Source organism: Typopeltis vanoorti, chromosome 4 (assembly GCF_054136105.1).
Source record: "Typopeltis vanoorti isolate ZY-2024b chromosome 4, IOZ_Tvanoo_1.0, whole genome shotgun sequence".
NCBI lineage: Eukaryota > Metazoa > Arthropoda > Arachnida > Uropygi > Thelyphonidae > Typopeltis > Typopeltis vanoorti.
The window spans coordinates 124,478,223-124,504,218 of NC_143552.1; the positions used below are offsets into that span (position 1 = coordinate 124,478,223).

The 25,996-nt window shown below is 36.3% G+C and overlaps 2 protein-coding genes across 3 annotated transcripts in view; both read left to right on the plus strand.

Moving 5' to 3' along the window:
• The first annotated feature begins 2,196 nt into the window (after nucleotides 1-2,196).
• On the plus strand, nucleotides 2,197-2,541 carry LOC150107654 (EPM2A-interacting protein 1-like). Its single transcript, XM_090392158.1, has one exon. It carries the CDS (start codon nucleotides 2,197-2,199, stop codon nucleotides 2,539-2,541), a length of 345 nt encoding a protein of 114 aa, XP_090248284.1.
• Nucleotides 2,542-19,750: 17,209 nt separating this feature from the next.
• The window catches only part of LOC150107655 (vesicle-associated membrane protein 3-like), a 112,599-nt gene continuing 106,353 nt past the window's right edge, over nucleotides 19,751-25,996 (plus strand). For both annotated transcript variants that reach the window (XM_090391987.1, XM_090391986.1), the window contains exon 1: nucleotides 19,751-19,896. In XM_090391987.1, the coding sequence (XP_090248113.1) occupies nucleotides 19,895-19,896 (2 nt within the window). In that variant the 5' untranslated portion in view covers nucleotides 19,751-19,894. The remainder of the gene's footprint in view (nucleotides 19,897-25,996) is intronic.

A 25,996-nucleotide genomic window follows, 5' to 3' on the forward strand; every position in this document is an offset into this window, starting at 1 on the left:
TGGCACGAGCAAGCGAGTTTTTTCTCCCGGAAACTCGGGTGTTTCGTCACTTAAAGTCAAGAAAATCGACCGTAGAACCCACACTATTTTCAGACATTAAAAATATTGAGTTAGGGTCAGGGCCCACGAGATGGCGGCACTTGTTGAGCTTCCTCTTCACTGCATGCCGTTTAATTAGTGATAACTTTGGGCCAGCCATCTCTGATTGGCTACCAGTGGAGATTGAACTGCCCACTCAGTCTCCAAAAGTTACATAGGGCTAAATGGCCTCACCTACTCCCTATACGGGAACAAAAAGGCGTTTGCTGATTTTTTGATTTTGAGAATTATTTTTATTTTTCAACATAAGCCTCTGCTAATAATGAAAAATTTAGGAAAAGGACTGATTAGCGTAAAAAACTTACGAAAACTGATTCGGCGATTTGAAACTACTAGAACTCTAGCAGTTCAGGTAGGCAGGGGATGCAAACCAATCAATCACCAACAAATTGAATAAGTTTCAACTGCTATTGTGGAGCAGGAGATGACGAATGTGCAGGGTACCAGCAGTGCACGAGCAATATCCCGGCAAACGGATATTGCATACACAACGGTGTGGAAAATCCTGCATCAGATGTTGAAGTTTTACCCTTATAAAATCAGTCACGTTCAAGAATTACACCCTGGTGATGCGACCACACGAATCGACTTATCTTTGAGATTCTTAGTGCGCATGGAAGTGGATGATGCATGGCCATGGCAGATTTTATGGAGTGACGAAGCGCACTTTTATTTGAACGGCGATATTAACACACGCAACTGTCACATTTGGGCTGCAGCTAATCCGCACGTATGTCTGCAGATGCCTATCCACTCGCCCAAAGTCACAGTGTGGTGCGGATTTACAGCATCTTTTATCATCGGTCCATACTTTTAAGAGGAAAATCGCCAAAATGGACCAGTGACCTGTTCCGTCAATGCTAACAGGTATGCCAATATGCTACAGAACTTTGTGGTTCCACAACTGCAGCAAAAAGGATGTCTCGATTCGACCATCTTCACAGGATGGTGCACCACCCCACATTGGACTTCAGGTACAGCGTGTTTTGAGACAACATTTCTCTGACAGAAGAATCATTAGTCATGCATTTCCCCCGCCATGGCCACCAATATCGCCTGATCTCAATCCTTGTGACTTTTGGCTGCGGAGATTTCTGAAAAGCATTGTGTATCAAGGACATGTACCCAATATTCCAATTTTGAAAGATCGAATAACGTTACACGTGAGACAAATCGATTCCGATATGTTGCGAGCCACTGTGGAAAATGTCGTGCACCGTATGCAGCTCTTTGAACATCAGAATGGTGGTCATATTGAACCTCATTTGTAATTAACAAATGAGGTTCAATAAGTCATGAAATTGATGTGTGCTGTCTCTCATTTGCCACTCTCATTTGCCATTTAGTCATTCATTAGTCACACCTACTAAAATTAATTTGGCAGCGGCAAAATTTCCCCTGTTGGCGATGTTTGGTACTATTTTTTTTCGTTAAATCGAATCCCCATGTTCCACTGTGTACATCTACCGGATATTGGTGTGTTTCGTCCAATAAATAATTCGCTAGAGGGATCTGAACACTTGACGGTATTTTATAAGGTATTTTATAATCACCCGGAACCTATTATCACGTGCCAGTGCCACGCCCACCTCTAGTCGTCAGTCTTGTTTGAACTGACTTGTTTGGTGTGCGTAATAGGAAATATTTCGCTTTCGGTGAACAAGAAAAATAAGTTTATTTTGATTCGCTTTTTAATTTGTGCAGTTATTTAGTGCTGGAAAGTGTCTGGAAAGTTGATGTTAAAGAAAAAATATCAATTTTTATTAAAATATTCTATTATTTTATGTTAAGATTATTACTTTTTATCATTCCTTTGTATTCAGCATGTCTCTATCGAAACCAAGTGATAGTAATAAACGAAAAATTGCTGACGAACATCGACATTTCCAAGAAAAGTGGTAAATTGGAGTATTTTTGCTGTGAAGTAAAAAAGTAAAAGAATCTGCTTAATATGTAATAATGTTATCATTGTACAAAAGAGTTATACAACATTAATCGTCACTATGGACAACATAAATCAAAATATGATAATTACGAGGGATTAACGAGACAAGAAAAGTTGAAAGAGCTCAAGTCGGGACTGAAAAAACACACTTCATGTTACTAAGTGAAGCGGCGGTGCATGCAAGCTACATCTTGTCGGAGTTGATAGCTAAACACTCGAAACCTTTTACTGAAGGTGATTTCATTAAGGAATGTCTAATTAAAGCTACAGAAATTATTTGTCCTGAAAATATGAAGGCTTTTCAAACAATCTCTGTGTCTAGAAGTACAGTTGTGGAAAGAATTATTGATTTGGCCGACAATTTAAGTGTTCAGATCAAAACAAAATCATCTAGTTTCGAAGCTTTTTCCATTGCTTGTGACGAGAGTACAGACATTGAAGGCGTAGCTCAGTTAGTTGTTTCTTCGTGCTTGCGACACGGATTTCAGCATTTTTGAGGGATTATTGGAACTAGTACCAATGCATAACACTAGTACAGGACAAGATATATGTAATTGTGTTTTTGAACTTCTACAAAAATACAATCTACCTGTGTCAAAATTAACTTCTGTAGCTACAGGTGGAGCTCCTTCTATGACTGGAAAATTCGTGGCATTACTGCAAAAAAAAAAAAAAGAAGTGAAATTTATGACGGATCCAAGATTCATCATACGCATTGCATTATACATCAAGAAGTATTATGCGCGAAAGTAATAAACATGGAAAATGTGTTGACATCTATCAAAAAAATCATTGATTTCATAAAATCTCGACACTTAAATCAGCGACAGTTCTCTGCTTTCTTAAGTGAATTAGACAGCGAATATTCCGATTTGTCCTACTATACCGAGGTACGTTGGCTATCCTGCTCCAAGATTCATAAATAATTCTGCGACTTGAAAGAAGAAATATGTTTAATTTCAGTTCGAAATAACTAAAAATCGAGACACAAGCCTGGTTTTTGAAACAGTATGGTTGCAAGATTTATCCTTCATGGTTGATATAACAAAATACTTATATGATTTAAATTTAAAACTGCAAGGAAAAGATCAGATCATTACGAACATGTATGACCAAGTTAAGGCATCCAAATTTAAACTAGTTCTTTGGGAAAAGCAGTTGAAAAATGAAAATTCGCACTTTCAGACATGCAACATGAACAAATGAAGTTTAAGTGAAACTGCATCGTATCAAAAATACGCAGAAAAAATTCTAAGCCTTAGAACTGAATTTGAAACAAAGTTTGCAGATTTTAAATTACTGGAAGACAAGTTTTGTTTGTTTTCTTCGATTTTTTTAATAAATATTGCATCAGTACCTAATCAAATGCAAATTGAGGTAATTGAGATCCAGTGCGATTCAGATTTGAAGGCAAAATTCAGTGAAGTTGGCGTGCCTAGATTTTACAAATATTTACCTGCCAGGTTTAAAAATACGCGTAAATTCGCATATGAAATTATATCCATGTTTGGAAGTACTTATCGGTGTGAGCAGTTATTTACAATTAGGAAGGGAAACAAATCTCCTGTCAGATCAAGAATTCCTGACATTCACCTTGATAAATAAACCTGCGTTTTTATGAAAATTGAAGTTTTTGTTTTTTGTGGCTCGCACAAACTTAAACCTCGTTTATTTGGCCCGAGTTAGCCTTTGAGGTTGACATGCTTGTCCTACATGTTCTTTTGAAATGCCTATAGTCTCAGTAATTTCACGCACTTTGACTCGGTGGTCATCCTATAACATATCGTCCACTGATCAACGAGATCTGGTGTGACTCCGCAGCCCATTTCTTTATTGTCGAAAACGAAGGAAAAGAGTGCTCATAAATTTTTATGAATTTCGAATGAATTTATTTTGACGTTAAACCTTATTTTACAAAGAATTTTATGATCATACGATACTGAATGTTATCCATTTCAAGGGATACAGACAACACTTTGGCTACCGCCAGCTGTATATAAAAAAAAACGACTTGATAAACTGATTTCCAATTTTGCATAGATGCTTATGACAGATGTACGAAGTTAGAAAAAAAAAACCTTGCCGATAGTGTTGCCATTTATGGTTAAGGCCGATAAGTTTTCAGACCACCCACGTGTATTTTTTTTTTAACTGTAATAACATTTTATTTATCATCATACAGGGTATTTACATATACAGTATACAATAAAGCATACTATTGCATTTTCTGTTCAGTACAAAGTGTGTAGAGTACATTTTGTACTCTACATTTTGTTTTTTTAAATATAAGTGTAAATTTTTTTTTAATTTCAATATCAATATCATAGTTTATTATTATACAGCCCATTTACTTAAACGCAATTTTTTTTCAGTATCAATATCATAGCTTATTGTTATGCACACTACAGCCTATATACATATACACAATTAATAATATTAATAATAATAATAATTCCCGGAAACTCTGGTTTTTCGTCCCATAAACTGAAGAAAATCGACTGTAGAACCCACACTATTTTAGACATTAAATATATTGTTAGGATTAGGGACCACGAGATGGCGGCACTTGTTGAGCTGCCTCTTCACTGCGTACCGCTTAATTAGTGATAGCCTTGGGCCAGCTATCTCTGATTGGGTACCTGTGGAGATTGAACTGACCACTCAGTCTCCAAAAGTTAGATAGGGCTAAAAACGGCCTCGCCTACTCCCTATATATACGGGAATAAAAAGGCGTTAGCTGATTTTTTTATTTATTTATATTTTTTTGTTTTTTGTTTTTTTGGGAGGCATTTCTGATTTCTTCCTCCAAGCTTTGAAGAGCTTATCTGAGGAAGATAATAAATGGCGATGGTTTCGTGGTTATGTTTCTATACTGGTCGCAAGCCAGGTGTTGATTTTACTTTTTGTTGGTACGTGCTTGAAAGGCTTCAACTGCTATTACACAGTTTAATGTTTTTTTGCAAGTAGGGTTGGATTTGGATTTGATGTGTTTGTTTGTGTCCTTGTAGTGTTTTTTTTTTTTTTGAGAGGGGTTTATCATAGGTTTTGTGTGTGTGTTTGTGTGAGGGAGAGAGAGAGAGAAATAGGAATTTCTCTAATTTTCATTCTCGCTATATTATTTATATATAGCTCTAATAATTGTAAATATAATATTTACAATTATTTCAGCTCTAATAAATATAATATTGTATTATATGTATAATAATAATAATAATAATAATAATAATAATAATAATAATAATAATAATAATAATAATAATATACTAACGCCTTGCATTCCCATATAGGGTGTAGGTGAGCCCAATTTTTCAGCTAAAAAAAAAAAAATCAGCTAACGCTTTTTTTAAATTTTTTTTTTTATTCCCGTATACGGGAGTAGGCGAGGCCATTTAGCCCTATCTAACTTTTGGAGACTGAGCTGGCAGTTCAATCTCCACTGGTACCAATCAGAGATAGATGGCCCAAGGCTATCACTAATTAAGCGGTACACAGTGAAGAGAGACGGCTCAAGTGTGCCGCCATCTCGTGATCCCTAACCCTAACACAATATATTTAATGTCTGAAATAATGTGGGTTCTACGGTCGATTTTCTTGAGTTTACGGGACGAAAAACCCGAGTTTCCGGGAGGAAAAATCCGCTTGCCCGTGTCAGAGATCGACTAACTCGGGAACCGGTCGAAAAATTTCCTCTAGTCGCAGACTAGACTCGAAACCAAGTCTTCCTTCGTGCGGCCAAGCGCCGTGGTATGCAAACGCCACATCCACTGAGCTACACAGGCTCTGTGTTTCTCGATATATAAATATATTTATTAATTCATTTATATTTGCTTGTAATATTTATTTTTATCATCAAACAATCCTATACAATTCTCTTATTTTGTATAAAAAAATAATAAAAATCCATCTTGTAGCACTCAGGAGGGTGAAGGACGCTAGCGGCACTGTGTTTACCACAGTGTCATATTGCTACGCGACAAGCATATGCTCGTCATCGTGAGATACGAGTTATTAGCGTAATGCAGCACTGTCCATCGCCCAGTTCCACTTTTGTTTATATGTAGTTCGCGCAAGTAGTAGAGTGTTCGTAGTGCTTATCGTGTTTACTCCATCTATTTAAATATCTGGATATTACACTTAAAGGATTTAATTGTAATGTCCAAAAATTGTAAATCTATTCCTTTAATTACAATTAAAGGAATGGATTTTATTTTTAAGTAATTTTGAATTATACGAAACTGTATAATTTTATCGATAATAAACAATATTTTTTTATGTTTAATTTTTTTTTTTAATTTTTACCATAATTTTTATATTTTATCCAAACACGTATACATTGTACTTACAGTGTATATCTATATTTCGAAAGCGGCAGCATTCCCACGATTTCAAGTCACTGTGCATTACTGTCTGAAATAATGTGAGTTCGAATTTGTTTAGTTTACGGGAACAAAAAATCCAATTTTCGGGAGAAAACACCTGCTTGTCCATGCCAGCGATCGACTAAGTCTAGAATCAGTCGAAGAAAGGCATAGAAAAAGTTCCTCCAGTCGGCGAATAGACTTGGACTAGAAGTCTATCTTCTAGCGCCCCTGCCCAAAGATAGACTTAGTTATTTTAGTAAATGATAACATTTATTACAATTGACAACAACGTTTCATCCTAATTGAACAGGATTTCTTCAGTTGTAAATATACAAACTAGTAGATAATACAGTAACCTTTAACAACTGGTGTGCAGTTATAGAAGAGATATGTAATTTTAAAATATTTCTAATTGTTCATAAACTTGTTGTGTTTACGCATTCACGTGAACGTGTTTGACTAATAAAGGCTCAGATGTACTCAGACAAGGTAGTATTTGGGTTAATATTTAGATGTTTAGCATCTAATGCCGTTTCCAATGACTACGAGATTTTTTTCTCTGTTGTATCATAGCAACAAGAAATCAACACAACTGGAAAATAACTTGGATTTAGTGAACTGGATAATAGAGATAGGAGAAATTTGCTCAGTTCCCATTCAGAACATTTAAGCGAGAATGATTTCTTTCAACTAGAATAACAACGTGCATAGGAAGAAGAAGAAATGAATTCGAACAAGAAGAGAATGTTACGACTAAGAAGCTAACTGAAAAAGAACTTGAGTTAATATTCAATCACATTGAGCACGCTAAGGAAATTTTGTTTGATGCAGATCCTGATATGGAACGAAGCTTCGAAGGCCGCCGAAAGCTTCATAAAGCTATCGCCAGCTATCGCAAATTGCATGAAAACATGAAAAAGTCGAGCACGATTCAAATATCTTTACTTAATTATTTTGTAAAAAAGTAGTTCAATCAAATATTTAGGCATTAAATAAAAATGTAAGGAATTAATTTTTATTAACTTTGATTATTTTATCCTCTAATATTGCTCCTACTGTAATTTTTTTCTAAATTGGATGAATTATAATTATTGTCATTGTTTATTGAATTCGCTTCACACGATTTCGCTTAGCGTGCATTAATTGATGGATTAATTAGTCGCGTTAAGTGATGTTTTCCAGTATTAACTGTTCACAGTCACAAATCCATTTGCCTACAAGATGCTTCTATCAGAATCAGGGTTGTTCATCTAAGAGTCGTCCCTAGAAATTTCATCAACATGAGAACAATTAGGCTACTTAATGAACAATATTTCTAAACAACACCACCACGTTTCACACAGATGCTCATTTTCTGTACATATGTTTCCATAGATACATTAATAATTTCCCCTTATCTCCTGTAAATATGTTTAAACATATCCAACAGCAATTCAATACTCCTTCATTGCAACTAAGAGTCCAAAAAACATCGTCTGCAACACTCTCTCTCTCGTCATGAATCTCCCAAGATGTATGACGACACAGTCCACTAGACTTCAAACTGAATTTAACACAATTTTTCGTTCGCTTCACCTTCATGTTCACAATAAGGTGAACATGAATAATGAACAGTATCTTGTGTATGTGATTATCACAATAATTGCGGTGGCTAATTGACTAGTATGCTCTCTCTCTTTCTCTCTCAAGGAGAGCAACGTTTCTAACTCTGAAGCTTAAAAATCGAGAACAGAACAAAAATATTGTTAATTACGATTAAGAGTACGAGATTTTGGTAGTCTTTCGCTTTCGTATCTTATCTTCTTTCAGCTAGCAGGTCAGCAGAAATATTTTCAGCTACTGCGATCTTGAAAGTTGAGAACAAAGCGATATATAAATTTTAAAACAAACAATTCTATATACTCTTTTCTGGGAATGAAAAGGTTTTTTAAAGTAGAGAATATTCACAAGCCTACCACTGGAAAACCTTAAAACCATAAAATATCAAGAGATGCAAGCTGCTATTAAAAAAACCTTTCCAGGTATCGCTATGCCTCAGGGAATTCGAATTCCGTCTAGAAACTGCAGGGACTTCACCTTTCATCTTGTATTATCAGAAGCTCTTCTTCCAATTCTTCCTTCCAACTACAAGAAAATATACCACTTTCTCATGTCAGTGCTTCCAACTTTGTCCTTCGCATATTCATCTGTATCCCTGTCATCTACAAATCTCGAAGTGTACCAAATCAGAATCCAACATACAGTTGAGGCTATACAAAACATCTTGCCAACTCCCACTAAGCTCCACAAATTTCAACTTAGAGAATAGCATCTGTGTATCTTCTGCAAAGTTCCAGGTAAACATACATATTTAACCTGTCCTGAAAACAAAACGATGATCAGATATGCCTTGACACAACCAAGAAGAATACTGGAATTTAATGCATACAGAAAAGAAGAGACACAGAATATGGAACTTCCTCTTCTTCTATGCTAAGGCCTTGTCATCTGCAACTTCTACATTAAGCAGACAAGAAATAACCACCATCTATCACCGAATCAGAATAAACCCTCATGTGGAACCTAGATAGGAAACTACAAAGTAGGCTTTTGCTGGAATATGATCATCACAAAGAAACAAAAACTGTAGCCAAATTCGTTCAGGAATGAAATGCCATTGAACTGTGTTTTGGATTGCCGATGACATGGCCCCCCACAAGGGTGGAGCTGACAGGGCTCTAGCCTGGGTGCCCTGAATTAGGGGGCCCATCTTGTTGGGTCAGCCAGTTAAGTGAGACTAACAAAAGACAAAAAGAAATTTTATAAAACATGAATGAATATGTGCTGAAAGGGACCAGCTTTTGCACTCATTTTCAACCCATTATCCATCTTTTCACACTTATGGTCACTCCTCTGAACATCCCATTTGAAAGGATTTACTTTAGTTTTCGTTAGCCCATCTTGCTTTCTCCTTCAACACTGAACCCAATTAAAGGCTTGGGAAAATATTTCAGATCTTATAAAGGTATGCTAATGACAACGTTTTGGCACATAATATTAGCAAATATTGACAATAAGAACATTATTATACAAAGTAAAGGAATATCTCTTGAGGTCTAGTTTGAACTTATAAGAGAATTAGTGCAAGAGATACAACTCTTAAGTGACTCGTGGAAAAGTATTGTACAAGAAGCAAAAGTAGTTGCTGAAGCAATCGGTGTGCAACCTCAATTTTGTGAAAATCAAGAAACTACTGTAGAACCTGAACAAGATTTCAAAATTTTCATAATTTATCCAGTATTGAATTTCATTATGAATGATTTAAAAACAAGGTTTGAAGCAGCAGATGATATATGTGAATTATTCTCACCTATTTTAAATTTCCACAACTTGAACGATGGTCAACTTATCGCAAAACCAGCAAAACTTGCGAATATGTATGAAAAAGATCTGTCAGAAGAGTTATTGAAATGAAATTCTTCACCTTAGAAATATTCATAAGAGAGTTTTTGGCACAGAAACAAGTCCGGTGAGACTTCTGAACGCAATTTATGAGAAAAACCTCCAAGGTATATTTGCCAGTATCTGTCTCGCCATTAAACTATTTTGAACAATACCAGTTATTTGTTTCTTCAGCTGAGAGATCATTCAGCAGACTGGCCAATTCATTTAAAACATGGCACAGAAGCACAAGTAGCCAAGAACGACTTAATCACCTAGCAATTTTGTGCATCGAAAATGATTTGGCTAAGCGAATTGATTTTACTGACACTATTGATAAATTTGCGTCGACAAAAACTAGAAAATATACTTTAAAGTAATTTTGAATATTATTATTAGTTTGTGTTATGTAGATGTTGGTAGTTTTTTAAATAAATATTACTTTTTTGTTATCATTTAAACCTCTTCATCGGTGGCTGCTATAATTAGTGACAGACATGGGCCAGCTATCTCTGATTGGCTACTGGTGGAGATTGAACTGCCCACTCAGTTTCCAAAAAGCTAGATAGGGTATAAAGGCCTCGCCTATAAGGGAATAAAAGGGGTTAGTTGATTTATTTTATTTATCATTTAAATTAATTGATCCTAAACCTTGTTGACTGTATAACAATATGTTGTCCTTAACCTGAGCGACAGGTAGGGGGCCCGCCAAAAATCCTGGCCTGGGGTTCTGCTTCAGGACGTGGAGGCCAATGTTCGACGATGACACACTTTGACTGAAAGATAGCTAATAATGATATTGAACTGTAATGTTGGCTCTTTTACTAAAAAGACAAATTCTCTCTATCACTCATGTATCATTTGCCTCTACTTTCTATTGTATATCCAAAAAAGAAAATCCCTTTTCTCTATAATATATTTTTATAATATGTGTATAGTCCTTTTGTTGCCTATCTTCCAAAGTATATTTTATCAAGTTAAATAAATAAAATAATATCTATTTGTCTATCTGTGGCTGTGCAATGTTTTTGCTGCCATGAAGAAGGCCATATAAGAATCTCATTCTTAACAATGAGACATCAACTTACAAATCCACCAGATCCAGATGATTAGAAAACAAGAAACATCAAAAAAATCAAGTAAAAAAAAGACACCCCTTCTCAGGAAAGAGCAAACGCTTCAGACACCAAACATTTCGCCAAACAGCAAGGAATCAACATCAAGCCGCCAAAAACATTTGGAAAAACTGCTGACTGCATCATTGACAAGCAACCGTAAAGAAAAGGAAGCAGGGAACCTAAAAACAATAAACCCACATAAGAAAAATAATGAACAAAGCAAGTAAATAGTAGTACAACAAATGCAACAAAACAGCCGCCCAAACAACCAAAGATAAACCACCGCGGTTCATTAGAGATCTCCTGCCTGCAAGCATTCTAGAAGCTTCTCAACAAACTGCAGGGAGGGATGAGAAGAACGAGATTTCCGAGTACTCGGATGACGAAGAAGAAGAAACTCAAAATGCAGGTCTTCCTCACACTGAAGGCCCGTTGACAGCTGAACAGCCTCAGAACTTCCTTAAAAAAGTTCGAGGCTCACCACAAAACATTCTCACATCTTATGGTCTAATTATCAATTTGGAAGATTTATGAACTGTTCTGGAAAAAAGGAAAAAAAGCCATGAATCTTAGAAAAAATAATATATTACTTGATCAACTGGCTTGAATTGATCCTTTAAAATAACTGGAAGCACTGGCCATATACCATGCGATGCTGCTCTCTCATAGAACTGCATGGATCAAGAGTCAGTGTTGTTATCTTCCAAAAAAGATCCCTAAAATTACAGATCGTTTACACCTTTCCAGGTTGTGCAGTTTATCCAATCATTCCAACTCAGAGTGGGAAAAGAATACATATAATTACTGTATATATACTACTGGAAGAATACCTTGCATTGCACTTCCTGGAGTTTGTTCACGATCACCTCAGTGAAGTTAATGAGGACCACCTCGTAGTTGCAGAGGATTTTAACTGCACTCTGGATTCTGAAATAGACAGACATCAATGCAAGAAATATCTGCTTTCACTGGCTAAGCCAGGATCTAATCAATAACTATGAGCTGACTGATTTTTCAGACACCCTTATCCATATAAAAAGTGTTCTCCTGCAGGGATAAAGGTGGTCTTATTAGGACTCTTTACCAAACAACCAAACATGGCTTGACAGATGTTTTCCATTCATGTACATAATACTCATCATAAGCAGCATTACATATCTTCCATCTGATACATCAGATCATGATTTCCATCTCTCTAAGCATCTGCATCCCTACACTGAACACAATGGAGCATACTTAATCTTTCTTCCTACAGGACACAAAATATCTATGATGCTCCAGAAATTATATCAATACTATAATCAGAGACATGACTACTTCCCAACCAATCTCTGATTGGTGGTCGCTCTTTAACGCTAAAGTAAAGGTCATTACTCAAAAAATATAGCTACCAGAGGAATCTAAATAGACATACAGCCTTACATCGTCTCTAACAACAACAACTGCAATTACATCATACAGATTCTGAGGAATACCAGTCCCTTAAAACCACCGTACATTCCCATCTAGAGCGCTCTGCAAGAGGAGCCGTAATACGAACATGACGCAGGCATATAAACTTCACAGATGCGCTCACATATAAGGTGCACCTTCTATATGTTCTACAATACTATAAAAACTTATACAAAGCTAAACACGACACCCATCGATGCCACTGGTATAATCCTCTCTGATGGGAAAACACTGTCATACGCGATGCAGCATAAGACAAACTTTCAGTCATGCTACCTGATTAGACAACTGCTGCATGTCATTACCAAAAGATAAATCTCCTGGCATAGACGGTCTCGCTACTGAATTTATTATTATTATTATTATTATTATTATTATTATTATTATTATTATTATTATTATTATTATTATTATTATTATTATTATTATTATTATTGTTGTTGTTGTTGTTGTTGTTGTACAGCACTACAAAAATAATCTAATCATTGATGGTCTCCCAGAAATTGCAACGGAACATCTAAGAGACATCGTAATACAACTAAGCCAAAAAATTGGCGCTCCCGTTGAATCAAACGATATCCAGTCAGTATATCGGTTACCACAAAAAAGGAAAAGAGAAAATAATTCCCGTCCTCCTCCCATCCTGGTGCGACTCACCAACAGCCCAACAAAAAACTACATTTATAAAAGCTAGCAGGATTAAAAAACCAATAGTCAAGGATTTGAAAGGAGACCCCGACAATACCCCAATATACTTGTCCGAATACTTAACGCCATATTATCAGAAACTATTCTACCAAGCAAGGAAAGTAAAAACAGAAAACAATTACCAGTTTATATGGATAAGAGACAGCAAAATATTCCTTAGAAAGACACAAGACGCAAAACCAATCCAAATAAAATCCATAGAAGACCTCAACAGGCTGCCACATTGAAAGGAATATTGACAACTCGTAAAGAAGGAACAGCACACCAACTAACATGAATGCAGACAATCAAGTAGATGTAATCAACCCGGAACATGATAACTGTCACATTCTGAAATCAATAACAGAATGGAAACAAGTGACAATCCCCAAAAAAGGACTATCTATTCTCCACATCAACATCAGAAGCATTCAAAAATACTGGCTGACCTTGCAAGCTTATCTGAATGAAGATATAGACAACATAGACATTTTAATACTGACTGAAGTATCCACGACAAAGGAAGAGGCTTCCACCTACCAAATGCCACAATTCCAACGACACAAACACTGCAGACAAACAAAACTAGGCAGTGGTATAATAATATTTACGAACATAAACTAGAAGTAACAGAAATAAACTATAAATTAGAATACGCAGAAAACATATGCATCGAAATTAAAAACATCAATCAAGAAAACTCCTTGATATTAAATGCAATATACAGACCACCCATCTTAAGCACCACAAAATTTCTAGATGAACTAAACAGATGGCTTTCAGTCACAGAAGTAGGCGCCTCAGAATACTTAATAATAATAGGAGACATGAATATAAACATTAGGAACATAAATAACAACACAGAACAAAACCTAGACCCTCTTATCGGCATATAACATAACCCCATCCATACAGTCGTATACACGAGAAGAGATAGTCGGAAATACAACCTCATCCTGCATTGATCATATAAATATTACGGCCCCTCCAAACAGCCACACAGCAGCCGTCATAATGTGCAAACTGCCAGACTATTATTCCACAGCACTACAGTTACACACTGAACCAGAACCCATAAAACTCATTAAGACTACAAAACAGTATTATAACATTAAACGAAACAATAGTATATGATGAAATCCGAAAAACAGACTGGATGCAAATAGCATCTTTAGACCCTGCTGAAGCTGCGTATAATAATCTTAAACTTGCATTTAACAAAATATATAACAAAGCATTAACAAAAAAAAAAAAATTCTTCCCCAAACGAAACAAAATCCATGGATAACAGACAACATATTTGCAGACATACAAAGAGAAGATGCTCTATGAAAACAACTTAAAAAGTCGCCAAAGAATATCGCTTTAAAAGCTGAATACAAAAGAAAACGGAATGTCCTAACAACACAGAGTAGAACGGCAAAAAGAAACTATTACAGCAGCAAATTAACAATAGCTCAGAATGACATAAAAGAAACCTGGCACCTGATTAATGAAATTCTGGACAATATACACAGAACCACTGCCTCAGAAACAATAAAACACTGTTTTGCCTGCGACTCCAAATCCTTCAAATATTTGGCAAACAATTTTAATCAGCACTTCGTGAACTCTGTCCAAAAGCTACAAGAAACAACCTTTCCTCACACAAACGAACATTCTCCACTAGGTCCAAAAGCAGCTCTGTTGATGTGGTTTCCCACAGTAACAAAAGAAGAAGTATTACTGGCAATTCAACAAATTAACCCTAACAAAGGACCGGGGATAGACAGAATCAGACCAAAACACATCAAGACACACTCAACCAACCTACTTCCAGTTACACAAAAACTGTTAAATAAAATCTTCGAAACGGGACACATATCTGAAACACTAAAGACTGCATTAATCACACCCATACAAACACATGGAAAAATAAACATTATAAGTAATTACAGACCCATCGCCACGTTGTCTGTAATCAACCAAATCATGGAGCACATCATGGATCACAAACTCTCCACATACATTGAAAGTTTTTAACCATCATACCCAAAACACAATATGGTTTTCAAAAAAATAAAGGAACAGCAACACTCCTGCAAGATTTCACAGACCTAATAAACGCTGCATTGGATAAAAGCAGAATAACATTAGTGGTATTCATTGACCTAACAAAAGCATTTGACACTAACACACAAAACCTTGTTAACGAAACTAACCCGTATCGGAATTGGAGGTCGTCTATTCCAGTGGTTTAAAGTATATGTGAAAAACAGAAAGCACACCACACGTATAGGATCAACTTATAGCAAAGAGGCACATGTAACCTGTGGAGTACCGCAAGGAGCTGTCCTATCTCCCATTCTATTTGACATATACACACACGACATAAGCCACTCCCCCCTAAAAAGTAAAATCTTCCAGTACGCAGACTACACGACCATAGTATCCATTCACAACAACGCAAATATCGCTTACACGAATATGCAACACGACATCAATCAAATCACTAACTGGTTAACCGAAAACGGAATATATATAAACTCCGGAAAAAACAAAGCTAATGATATTCAAAAACCCCAAAACCCTGCCCATATAAACTAAATATCTCGCTAACCGACATTCATCCTCCTATACACAAAGCGCAGAACCTAAAACCACAACCAACACACAGATGAAAACAACACGCTATCTCGGACTTCACTTCGATGCTGATCAAAGTTGGAATAGCCATACAAACTACCTACATACCAAGCTTAGGATAATAGCATGCAAACTATACATAGTTTGCATGCTATTATCCTAAGACATTGCCTCAATCCACATAAAAATATTAATCTATAAAGCATTATGTGAAAACATTTTAAGGTATGCAATTACATCATATGCATTCTGCGCAGACTACAGACTTTACAGGTTACAATGGTTGCAAGATAAAATGGTAAAACTGATATTCTGGGAACAACCCACACTTATGCAGGAAGCACAGACACAACACAAAATATTTAAGGTGAAACACTTATGTCACTACATGGTCATGTTAAAACATTACTACAGCCCAACCTATAGAGTAACCAGAACAACATATCACATACAAGACCAGTCAACAAACTACATAACATATAAGTACAACAATCACGACGCAAAGCCACCGAAACTTCTACTACCTGACATGACAAACAAACTGCCGTTCGACGATAGAAACCTAGGAACATACAGAGAGCCGAAACAGGTGCTATATTAAATATTATAAATATTATATATTGTTTCCCTCTCTCTCTCCCCCTCGCACGCACGCACGCACACACACACACACACACACACACACACACACACACACACACACACACACACACACACACACACACACACACACACACACACACACACACACACACACACACACACACACACACACACACACACACACACACACACACACACACACACACACACACACACACACACACACACACTTATGACAAACCCCTCTCAAAAGCCATCACTTCAAGAACACAAGCAAACACACTATGTCTAAATCCAACCCTACTTGCAAAAAAAAAAAAAAGAAAGAAAAGAAAAGTTAAACTGTAATAGCAGTTGAAGTCTTCCAAGCACGTACCAACAAATAGTAAAATCAACACCTGGTTTGCAACCAGTATAGAAACATTATCTGAAACACCACCATATATTATCTTCCTCAGATAAGCTCTGCTAAGCTTCGAGGAAGAAATCAGAAATGCCCCCCAAAGAAAGAATATAATACAGTATACAGAAAAGAAAAAAAAAAGAACTAAACCTGTTGTAAATATGTAGTATCATGTGTTGTAAATATGCAATCAGAATATACAATCATAATTTCAATAATAATAAAAACTACTATAAAACACATAGAGGACACCCATTATACAACTGTCTCCACCATTACACAGAACCTCTGCTACCAATCATCTGCATTAACGCCGCCATCTATCCCTCACCGCCGTCGCAACTAGTATTTTTTGTCTGTAAATTGCGTGTGTTCTGAAGGGCCGATTTGTCTGTGTGCGGGATGAAAAACCCGAGTTTCGAGGAGAAAAAACCCAGCCACCTTTGTATGAGATCGGCTAACTCACTTTCGATTGAAAAAGTCCACATAAAGATTCCTCCCGTCACGACGAGAATCGAAATTAGGCCTATTCCAATCAAACGGAGCAATGTACGTCATTCTTTCAATTGAGCTACGCAAATGTTGCCAATGGCTTACCACCCTGTGTGGACAACATCTGTTATTAAGCTTATCTCAAAGAAAGGAGACCTTATAAATTTAGTTAACTGGCGACCTATTTCTATTATAAACACTGACTGTAAGATAAGATCAAAAGCTATTGCCAACAGACTCAAGGCCACTCTGAAGGAAATAACAGATAGGTACCAGAGCTACTCTATTCCGGGACGATCCATCCATGAAAACTTACATCATATAACGGACCTAATAAGAATAGCTCACAACAACAACAACAATGAAACTATGGACCTTGTAACACTTGTCCAAGAGAAAGCTTTTGACGGCATCGAACATCCCTAAATTTCAGTTGCTTAGAAGCCTTCGGTTTTGACCCAGATATCATTCAAACCATTAAGATGTTATACATTAACGCTCGCTTCTGCATGAAGATAAACAACAGCCTCACCATACCTATATCATACAGTTGAAGAATTAAACAAGGCTGTCTTCTTTCTGGTCCTCTTTATATAGTTGCTACAAAATCCTTTCTGAGTCGATAAAACAGCCATCCTAATCTCTGGTATCAAGCAAAGCAATATACTGATAATGTTACCATTATAGCCCACCATGATAAGGATTTCTCTAACATAGAAACAGCATGAAACGTTACGTAAAGAGACAGCAGGATATATCTTCTCCTCTGTCACCAGAGATCTTTTCCTCTCTGCTGTCCTAAGAATGGTAACTGCACATGTGCCAATACATCTGGGCACCTTCTACAGAAATTCCGTGCAAAAGTGGAAAAACCTCGATGTACAATACACAGTGAAAGCAGCTTCACTTTAGGAAATGCTCAAAGAGCTGCTGCTTCATAAAAACATGATACAAAGTTCTACCACTAACCAACAGCTTTTATCCCAACATGGAGTGGGAGAAGATAAGAGTCATACCAGATGTTTTATCCACAAACCTTATATGACGCTGACCAGAATCGTTAGCAACCCTTTAATATTGCAATCAATCTGAACAAATGGACCTATAATATCTGCGCTTGAGATAGTCTTGCCAAATATTTTATCTGAAACAGGCCTTCAAGACCCAATAGACGAAAATCTGGTGCCTACATATCTCTTGAAAACAAACAGTACAGTGGTAGCACTCTGCACATCCAACATGCACAAATATATGAATTCAAATTTTTAATCGAAAGATCACAACAGTCAAGTTCACAGTGGACTCTTTCCTCATTTCAACAAACCGCCATTAAGTTGGATCTATCTTACCAAAGAAGAGCTATAAAACCTGAGACTGTCATGCAGTGGAGAATGTGGCACAATGCCCATCCCCATCCATACTATACTTCAAAAATTTTGCTCCCAACTCTTCTGCGAATGTACTGGAACAGTTCGTCATATCTACTTGGAATGTTCTGTAAACAACGAATTGAACCATTTGGGAAAATGCAACTCTATCCTGCAGCAGGCTACACTCAGATGAAGAATTCTTCAATCTTGTCCATACACAGTCTTTAAATCACCCAGATTGGAACTATCTCTTAATTACTGGGAAAGCAAAAATATATGACTTTTATCTCCAATACACCTGCCAGACAGAATGATACCTACACTGGGAAAGCAACTGATCACCTGCTTGCAGCTTAAAGAAAATGTGAGGAGGCATCTTCTCCATGAGCATCATCACCACTGTGAACACAACACCTTTGTCGTCTTTCGCCAATGCTGAGATAACTAATGTCTATGTGATAGGTCCTGTGTCGCTCAGCGGAAGTTGTGTTTACACTTCCCAGTGCTTGACAGCCCGACGAAAGAGCGTCATGACTTCGATTCTAGTCGTCGACTAGAGGAATTTTTTCTAAGCCCCTTTTTTTTTTTCCGACCGATTACCGAGTTAGTCGATCTCCTACACGAGCAGGCCGGTGTTTTCTCCCAGAAACTCAAGAAAATCGACCGTAGGACCCCACTATTTCAGACATTAAAAATACTGTGTTAAGGTTTTGGACCAAGAGATAGCGGCACTTATTAGCCGTCTCTTCACTGAGTGCCGTTTAAATTAGTGATAGCCTTACGCCAGCTATGTCTGATTGGCGACCAGGGGAGACTGACCTCTCCACTCGGCGTGCAAAATTTAGATAAGGCTAGAACGGCCTAGTCTACTCCATTTAACGGAATAAAAGGTGTTAGTTAATTTTTTTTTAATGTTTAAGTAATCTCTGTACCTGGATGTTAAGAAATCCTACCGGTTGATCTTTTCTACATAAGATATTTAATTATATATGCTGTATGTATATATATATATATATATATATACACACACTAGTAAATTATATGTATATGATGGACCTGTGTAGTTCAAACATAAAATGCTATATGTTTTGGCCTCTAGCGGATGACAAGTACTCTGTTTATGATGTATACCCGGATGTATTTCACCACGGCTCTGTACAGAGTTATCTGTCGCCATTGCTGTTAAAGGTTGTGGTTCGTATGTGGTGAGAGGTATATTACGTGTTTACTGGATTTTTTCAAGTTATTTCAGCCTAAGGTTATTCTGGACAGCTATAGTGTATATTTGTTAAGCAAGAAGACTTTAATAGGGAAATAAAATGTAAGTTTTAAGCGTTATATTTATTTATTAGTATCTGTTCCTAGATGGAGGTCTTAATGTATTATATCCGTCTCGGCTTATATAAACGCAAACATTTATTAAGGAAAAAATTAACTGTAGATTAATCAGTCGCATTAAAATGCAAAGTTATCTGCTCTTGAAAGAGGTTTTTTTTTGTTGTTGTTTTAGTAATTACTACTATAATCTGTTTTAAGTGTTAAGGCTTCAGAAGCTGATTGTAAATGCTTTGTAAACAAGTTGTGACGGACGGTTGTTGGTAGGTGTGTAACGTGCTTGATTAATCTAATTAGCTCTAGTTGAAGAAATGCGAAGGGTAATTGTTTAAATTTTAGTAAATGTAATGTATAGTAGATGGGAGTTTATTCTAGCATCTGAAACGAAAAATATGAAACTATTGCTTTTTTGTATAATTGCGAAATAAAATATTCATATTTTATTTCATATGAAAGCTGCTGTAATTGTTGGATGAATACGTGGATGTTTTAAAATGGGATTATTAAACATCCAAGCTGTCGGTGCTGAAATGGGATTTTCTTTTTCTCAGTTATTTATAAACTGGGAAAGTGTTTGGGATGTATCCGTTTGTTAAAGCTATTCCCTAGATAAATGTAAATTTGAATGCTTAAAATGTTGCTTGGACTTACGGAAATTAAAAACTCTCAGATTCATCCTGACTTATTTCTTCAGGAAGTGATCCCGATGCCCAAAACAAAAAAATGAAACAATAAACATCCAAATGAAATGTACAGAAACATGAGTTAAGCACATGACAAAAAAAATACTCCTGTACCAGAAAGACTTGACGAGAATTTTATTTCTGACAAACACTACTAATTCCCATGACATTCATCAGTGTAATATCAATAGGTTACTTGGATGGTAGAAGAATTTTTATTCAAATTTAACTTTTTTCCTTGATTTCTGTTTCATCCAAGTAACAAAGCTACATTCCACTGATGATGACTGAGATTTTGCCGAAAATTTTTGCAGCAGTTAATTTTTCTAACCTTAATCCTGTTTGTTTAATATATAAATATAGGTAAAATAAAGGAATTTAGTACTACAACTCTGTTGGTTTGATGAGTAGAACTGATCATCTGTACTGTGAAATTTGATTGCCAATGTAATTCATAGACATGATTAACTTGCTACAAAAATGTTATGTGAAACGCTTGATTATAACTTCTGTAATTAATTAATGAATGCCGTAAGTTTCATGCAACCTTGATTAGTCATCAATTTCACAGTACAGATGATAATGCTATTATACATGGGAAGGGTCACTTTCCAGACTAGTTTTAATGTTTATTGAGGTCTCATCACTAGGAGCAAGATGCAGAAGTGATACCAAGGTGAAATAATTTCGCTTTTTTACTAATATACTCTGGATTAGAGATTATAGTATAACCAAGTGGAAAAATTTTTAACATCTACGAAGATTGTCTTATAGTAATATCTAATATGTGATATATTGTAAATTAACATCGTGTAGTTTGGAATAAATCACCTTAGCAAACAAAACGCATGATTTTAACATAGGGCTAGAAGAAGAACGTATGTTGTAAATCCATCTGAAATTTCTGGAAAGTGTGTTTGTTGAGTTTTTACAGTTCAGACATAATTGGAAATTTGGGAAATCTTTTCATCATATTGCAGAAGTTCTCCGGGAATTGATAAGTTTGCTTTACACAGAATATGTTAGAAAACAGTTTATCCAACTCTAAGAAAAACAAATCAAGTTTATGCAAAGTATTGCAGTAAATCTATTAGAATTCATACAAACTACAGGTTGTTTTAAGTCAGGTGTATGTTGCAGAAGTTTTGTTCTAGAATTTCAACTATAGACTGTCCTCTTTAAATTATTTTGAACAGTATAGCCTGGGAGTAGGTGATCAGCTTATCTGATTAGTCTAGTCACCAAGTTAAAATCTTGGCATTCTTATTCATGGGCAGTTGTAGAGACACATGAAAAATTTTCATTTTACACAAAATGAATGTCATAAATTTCAAATTAAATTTTTTAAATTACTGTTTGTGAAAGTTAATTTTTTTTTTTTCAGATTGCAATTTGCCTTTTTTTTTTTTTTTAAAGAGAAATTATGGAATGCAGAAGCACAAACTTTATTCTGTGTTTTCTGTAATTGTATTTTTTTGGGGGGGAGGATCTCCTTATGTGGCATTCATTATTAGTTATATTCTCCCATTTCATTTTTCAATTTTAATTGCTTTACATATGTTATAACCTCTTGGCTATGTTAAAACAAAGATGTATCCTAATTTCCCTGGACTGTAGGGATGGTCTGGAATTTCAAGTCATAGTCAGACATTTATTTCATGTTTCCTGTCTAACATGAAGACAAATCATGTAACAATATTTTAATATTGCATATTCAGAATTGTCTTGAATTTATAAATTATTTGATGTAAGCGCATGGTCTGCAAGACCATACTACATGTTTGGTCTTGCAGACCATGCGCTGGATTCCTGCCATACACTATTAATGGACTCAGTCTCAGCCCTAAAAAAACAATCTAAACCTAAACAAATTTGGGTGCATGAGACTGCCCAAATTTGGGAAACCTACATCAGAAGACCTTCAGCCCAATCGGCCAAGAATACCAACATTGCCCGCTAGGGGACACCATCAGGACTTTTAGGAGAAAGAATAGCTTCCAGTTTCGTTCCTCATTTACTGTGTGTTGCACTTGCGTGAAATACACATTCCTGTTTGATTGTTATATAGGCATCTCCACAGTCCCAAGACCCATTGCAATAGACCAACAGTAACCATTATTCACACAGGCCCTATCATATCTGCTATTTTATTGACAAGGCACTTGCAAATACTTTGGGCAACCTATTCTTCCTCTACCACTCTCCAAGCAAAAATGTTGATTCCTTACTTTCTTTCTAACCATCCCTACACAACTTCCAAGGCGACAGATGGTGTTGGTATAGTTGCGGTCAGTTGGTTGATTGTGAGTGGTGGAAACAGAGTTGTCGAGTAGATGCCCTCCCTTGATGAGTCTTTGAACTCTCTGGAGGTGACAAATAATAACTAAATTGTGATTCACAAACTTTCAGTATATTCTCATAGGTGCATTCCACAGCCTCATCACCATCCTGATCATTATGCACAAACAAATCTGTTTGTGTGTAATGATGTTTGTGATTGTATAAAAACTTTATAGAGGGGTGGAGAGAAATAATCTTTATACCTGCACCTTTGTGTTCAACAACCAACTGAACCTTTTAAGTTGTTTTGTCCATTTGTCCAATATATTCTCTGAACCTTGACTCTCTGAAGTACAGAGAACCTCTAGCCTTATCTGATTCCTGCAGTCCAGTTCATTACACATCTTGTAATCTTTTTATCCTAAAGTGAGAAGAAAAGATTACCTTACTCTACCACATTAAACTGACCGTCTTTTATTATTTTTCCTCCACTTTCAGTCTCTTTAAATCAGCATGCAGGTCTCCATATCCCCTTGGTTAACTATTATCTTCTCCAGTTTTGCACCATCAGCAAAATAGGGAATTATCTCCTTGAGATAATTTCCTATATCGTTAATGTACAAATTAAATAGCAGCCTATAATTTGTGGTGTGTTACATAGAGCCCTGTAACACACCACAAATCACTTGCATTCTTCTGCATTTTACATAGTTTATGTAAAATGAATACATAAACTATGTATTCAGTTTGTACATCAGGTTCTGGTGATTTCCTTGTGGAAACATTGTGTCAGCAACATTCCAAGACACTACTGGGAACAACGTCATTGGAAGGAATGCCAATCACATTAACACCTCATAAAACACTCCTCTTGTAGAGGAGGAGTGATATCAGAATGGGTTCTCCTTAATGTTCCTGATGAGGAGATACATTCAGAGCTTAAAGATCAGGAAGTGACAGGTGTGAGGCACATCCAATTATGGAGAGATAGTCGCCTGGTTCCAACCAGGAACATCATCCTTACTTTAGATACACCTAAGCCTCCAGCATCTGTAAAAGCAGGTTATCTCAACTGTCCTATTAGAGTGTAAATCCCTAATCCACTGAAATTCTGTAAATGTGAATTTACAGAATTTCAGTGGATTAGGGATTTACAGAAATGCATGCCTAAAATGGCTGTCATAGCTCTATTTGTTATCATGCCCAATAACAAATCTTAGTCTGGATTATTTTATTTTATTTTTTTGGCAGAGCAAGATTTGTAATCATTGAATACAGGTGGTATAGTAACGCAACGTGAACTTGGTGACTTCAAGAGGTGTGATCATCATGGGCTGTCAGATTGGTGGCATGTACATATGTGCCATTACCACTCAACTGGAGCATCCAAATCAATGGTTTGTGATGTGATCAATAAATGGAGACGTTCTGGCATCACTAGTGCAGGAAAACACCCAGAGTGGCCACAGAAAATGACTGAACGGGACAGGAGGCTACAGTTGGCCAAGACCATCCATGATAAGATCCAGAGCACCAGTAACACCATGGTGAGCACCAATACTGTACGAAAAGAACTCCATTTACTTGGTTTTATGGAAGAGCAGCAGCACACAGTTGAACATAATGAACAAGATGACTTGTCTGGCCTGGTGCAAAGAGCGTGGGAAATGGTACTCTGGAGTTATGGACTTTACAGCAGTTATAAATAACTCTTAATTTCCCGACGTTTCGATCTTCATATTAAGATCATCATCTGGAGCATATACAAGACAATCTGAGTTACATTACATACAGTAAGCTCGAGAAACAATGATTTGATCACAGGTTATTTTACAGGCATGACCTCTAGTGGAAAAAAATAATAATTACAAATTAATTTAAAAACTACATCAAGCTAAATTTATTTATGATAACATCAGCAAACGTTCTTTCTTATAGATAGTTTTCTTTCAGTAACATTGATGTCCAATTTTTAGCATTACAATTGTTATATTTGATTTACTATCCTGGATTATCTACAGTCCTGTTTATAACCACTCTTAGAGAGGAAGGTTTCGTGGGTCGAATATGTGCCTTCCATATGTTTGGGATTTTTAGACCATTATTGTTAAGATTGGGGATGGTTGATAATAATCTCACAGGCTTCCTTAAATTTGCGTTCATGCCATGTTTTGGTGTGATGTAAACAACTAGTGCTTTTCCAGTCAATTCTATGTAAGGTATTCAGGGCATGATCAGAAAGGCCAGCATCACCATGGTTATTATATTTAATGTGTCGTTTATGTTCTTTTTGTCTGATAGGAATTGTGCATCCTGTTTCCCCTATATATGGTATGTTACAGGTGCAATAAATACGGTATACTCCAGGTTGGGGCAGCGGAGGGAGTGGGTCTTTGGATGAGTTGAGTAGGCTTTTTAATTTTGCAGGAGGTTTAAAGGTGGCTTTGAGGTTGTATTTTTGTGGTATTCTGTTTATTTTATCTGATGTACCTTTAATGTAAGGAATGGTTATAGTTTTATTGTAATCTGGTTTATCTTTATTTTTTATTGAGGTCTTGTAGAGAATTTTGTTAATAGTGTTTTAGATGTAACCGTTTTTTAGAAAAGTATTGCTGATAACTTTAAATTCATGTTTTAGTGCATGTTCACTCTAGCAGATCTTCAAAGCCCTGTTTTTTAGTGTTAATGACACCTAGTTTTTGTGTTGGGTGGTGATAGGAGTTTATGTATATATATTGGCCAGTACGTGTCAGTTTCCAGTAAACAGTGAAGGAAAGATTGCGAGAAGGAAGACGTGTGACAAGTGTATCTAGAAACATGTGTGCTGTTTTTCAATCTCAATTGAGAACTGTATGCATCTGTGTTGTTTGTTTAGGTGGCTAAGGAAGGTGTCTAGTGTTTGGCGGCCATGTGACCAGATCGCGAAAACATCGTCAACGTATCTAAGCCAGACTTTGGGTTTTAATGGAGAGGAATCTAAAGCATGTTGCTCAAAATGTTCCATTTAAAAGTTAGCAATAGGGTAGGGGGATAATGACGAGCCCATGGCTGTGCCTCCTTTTGTAGGTAGAAAGCATTTTGCCATACAAAATAACCAGAACGTAATATATGCGCAAAGAGCAG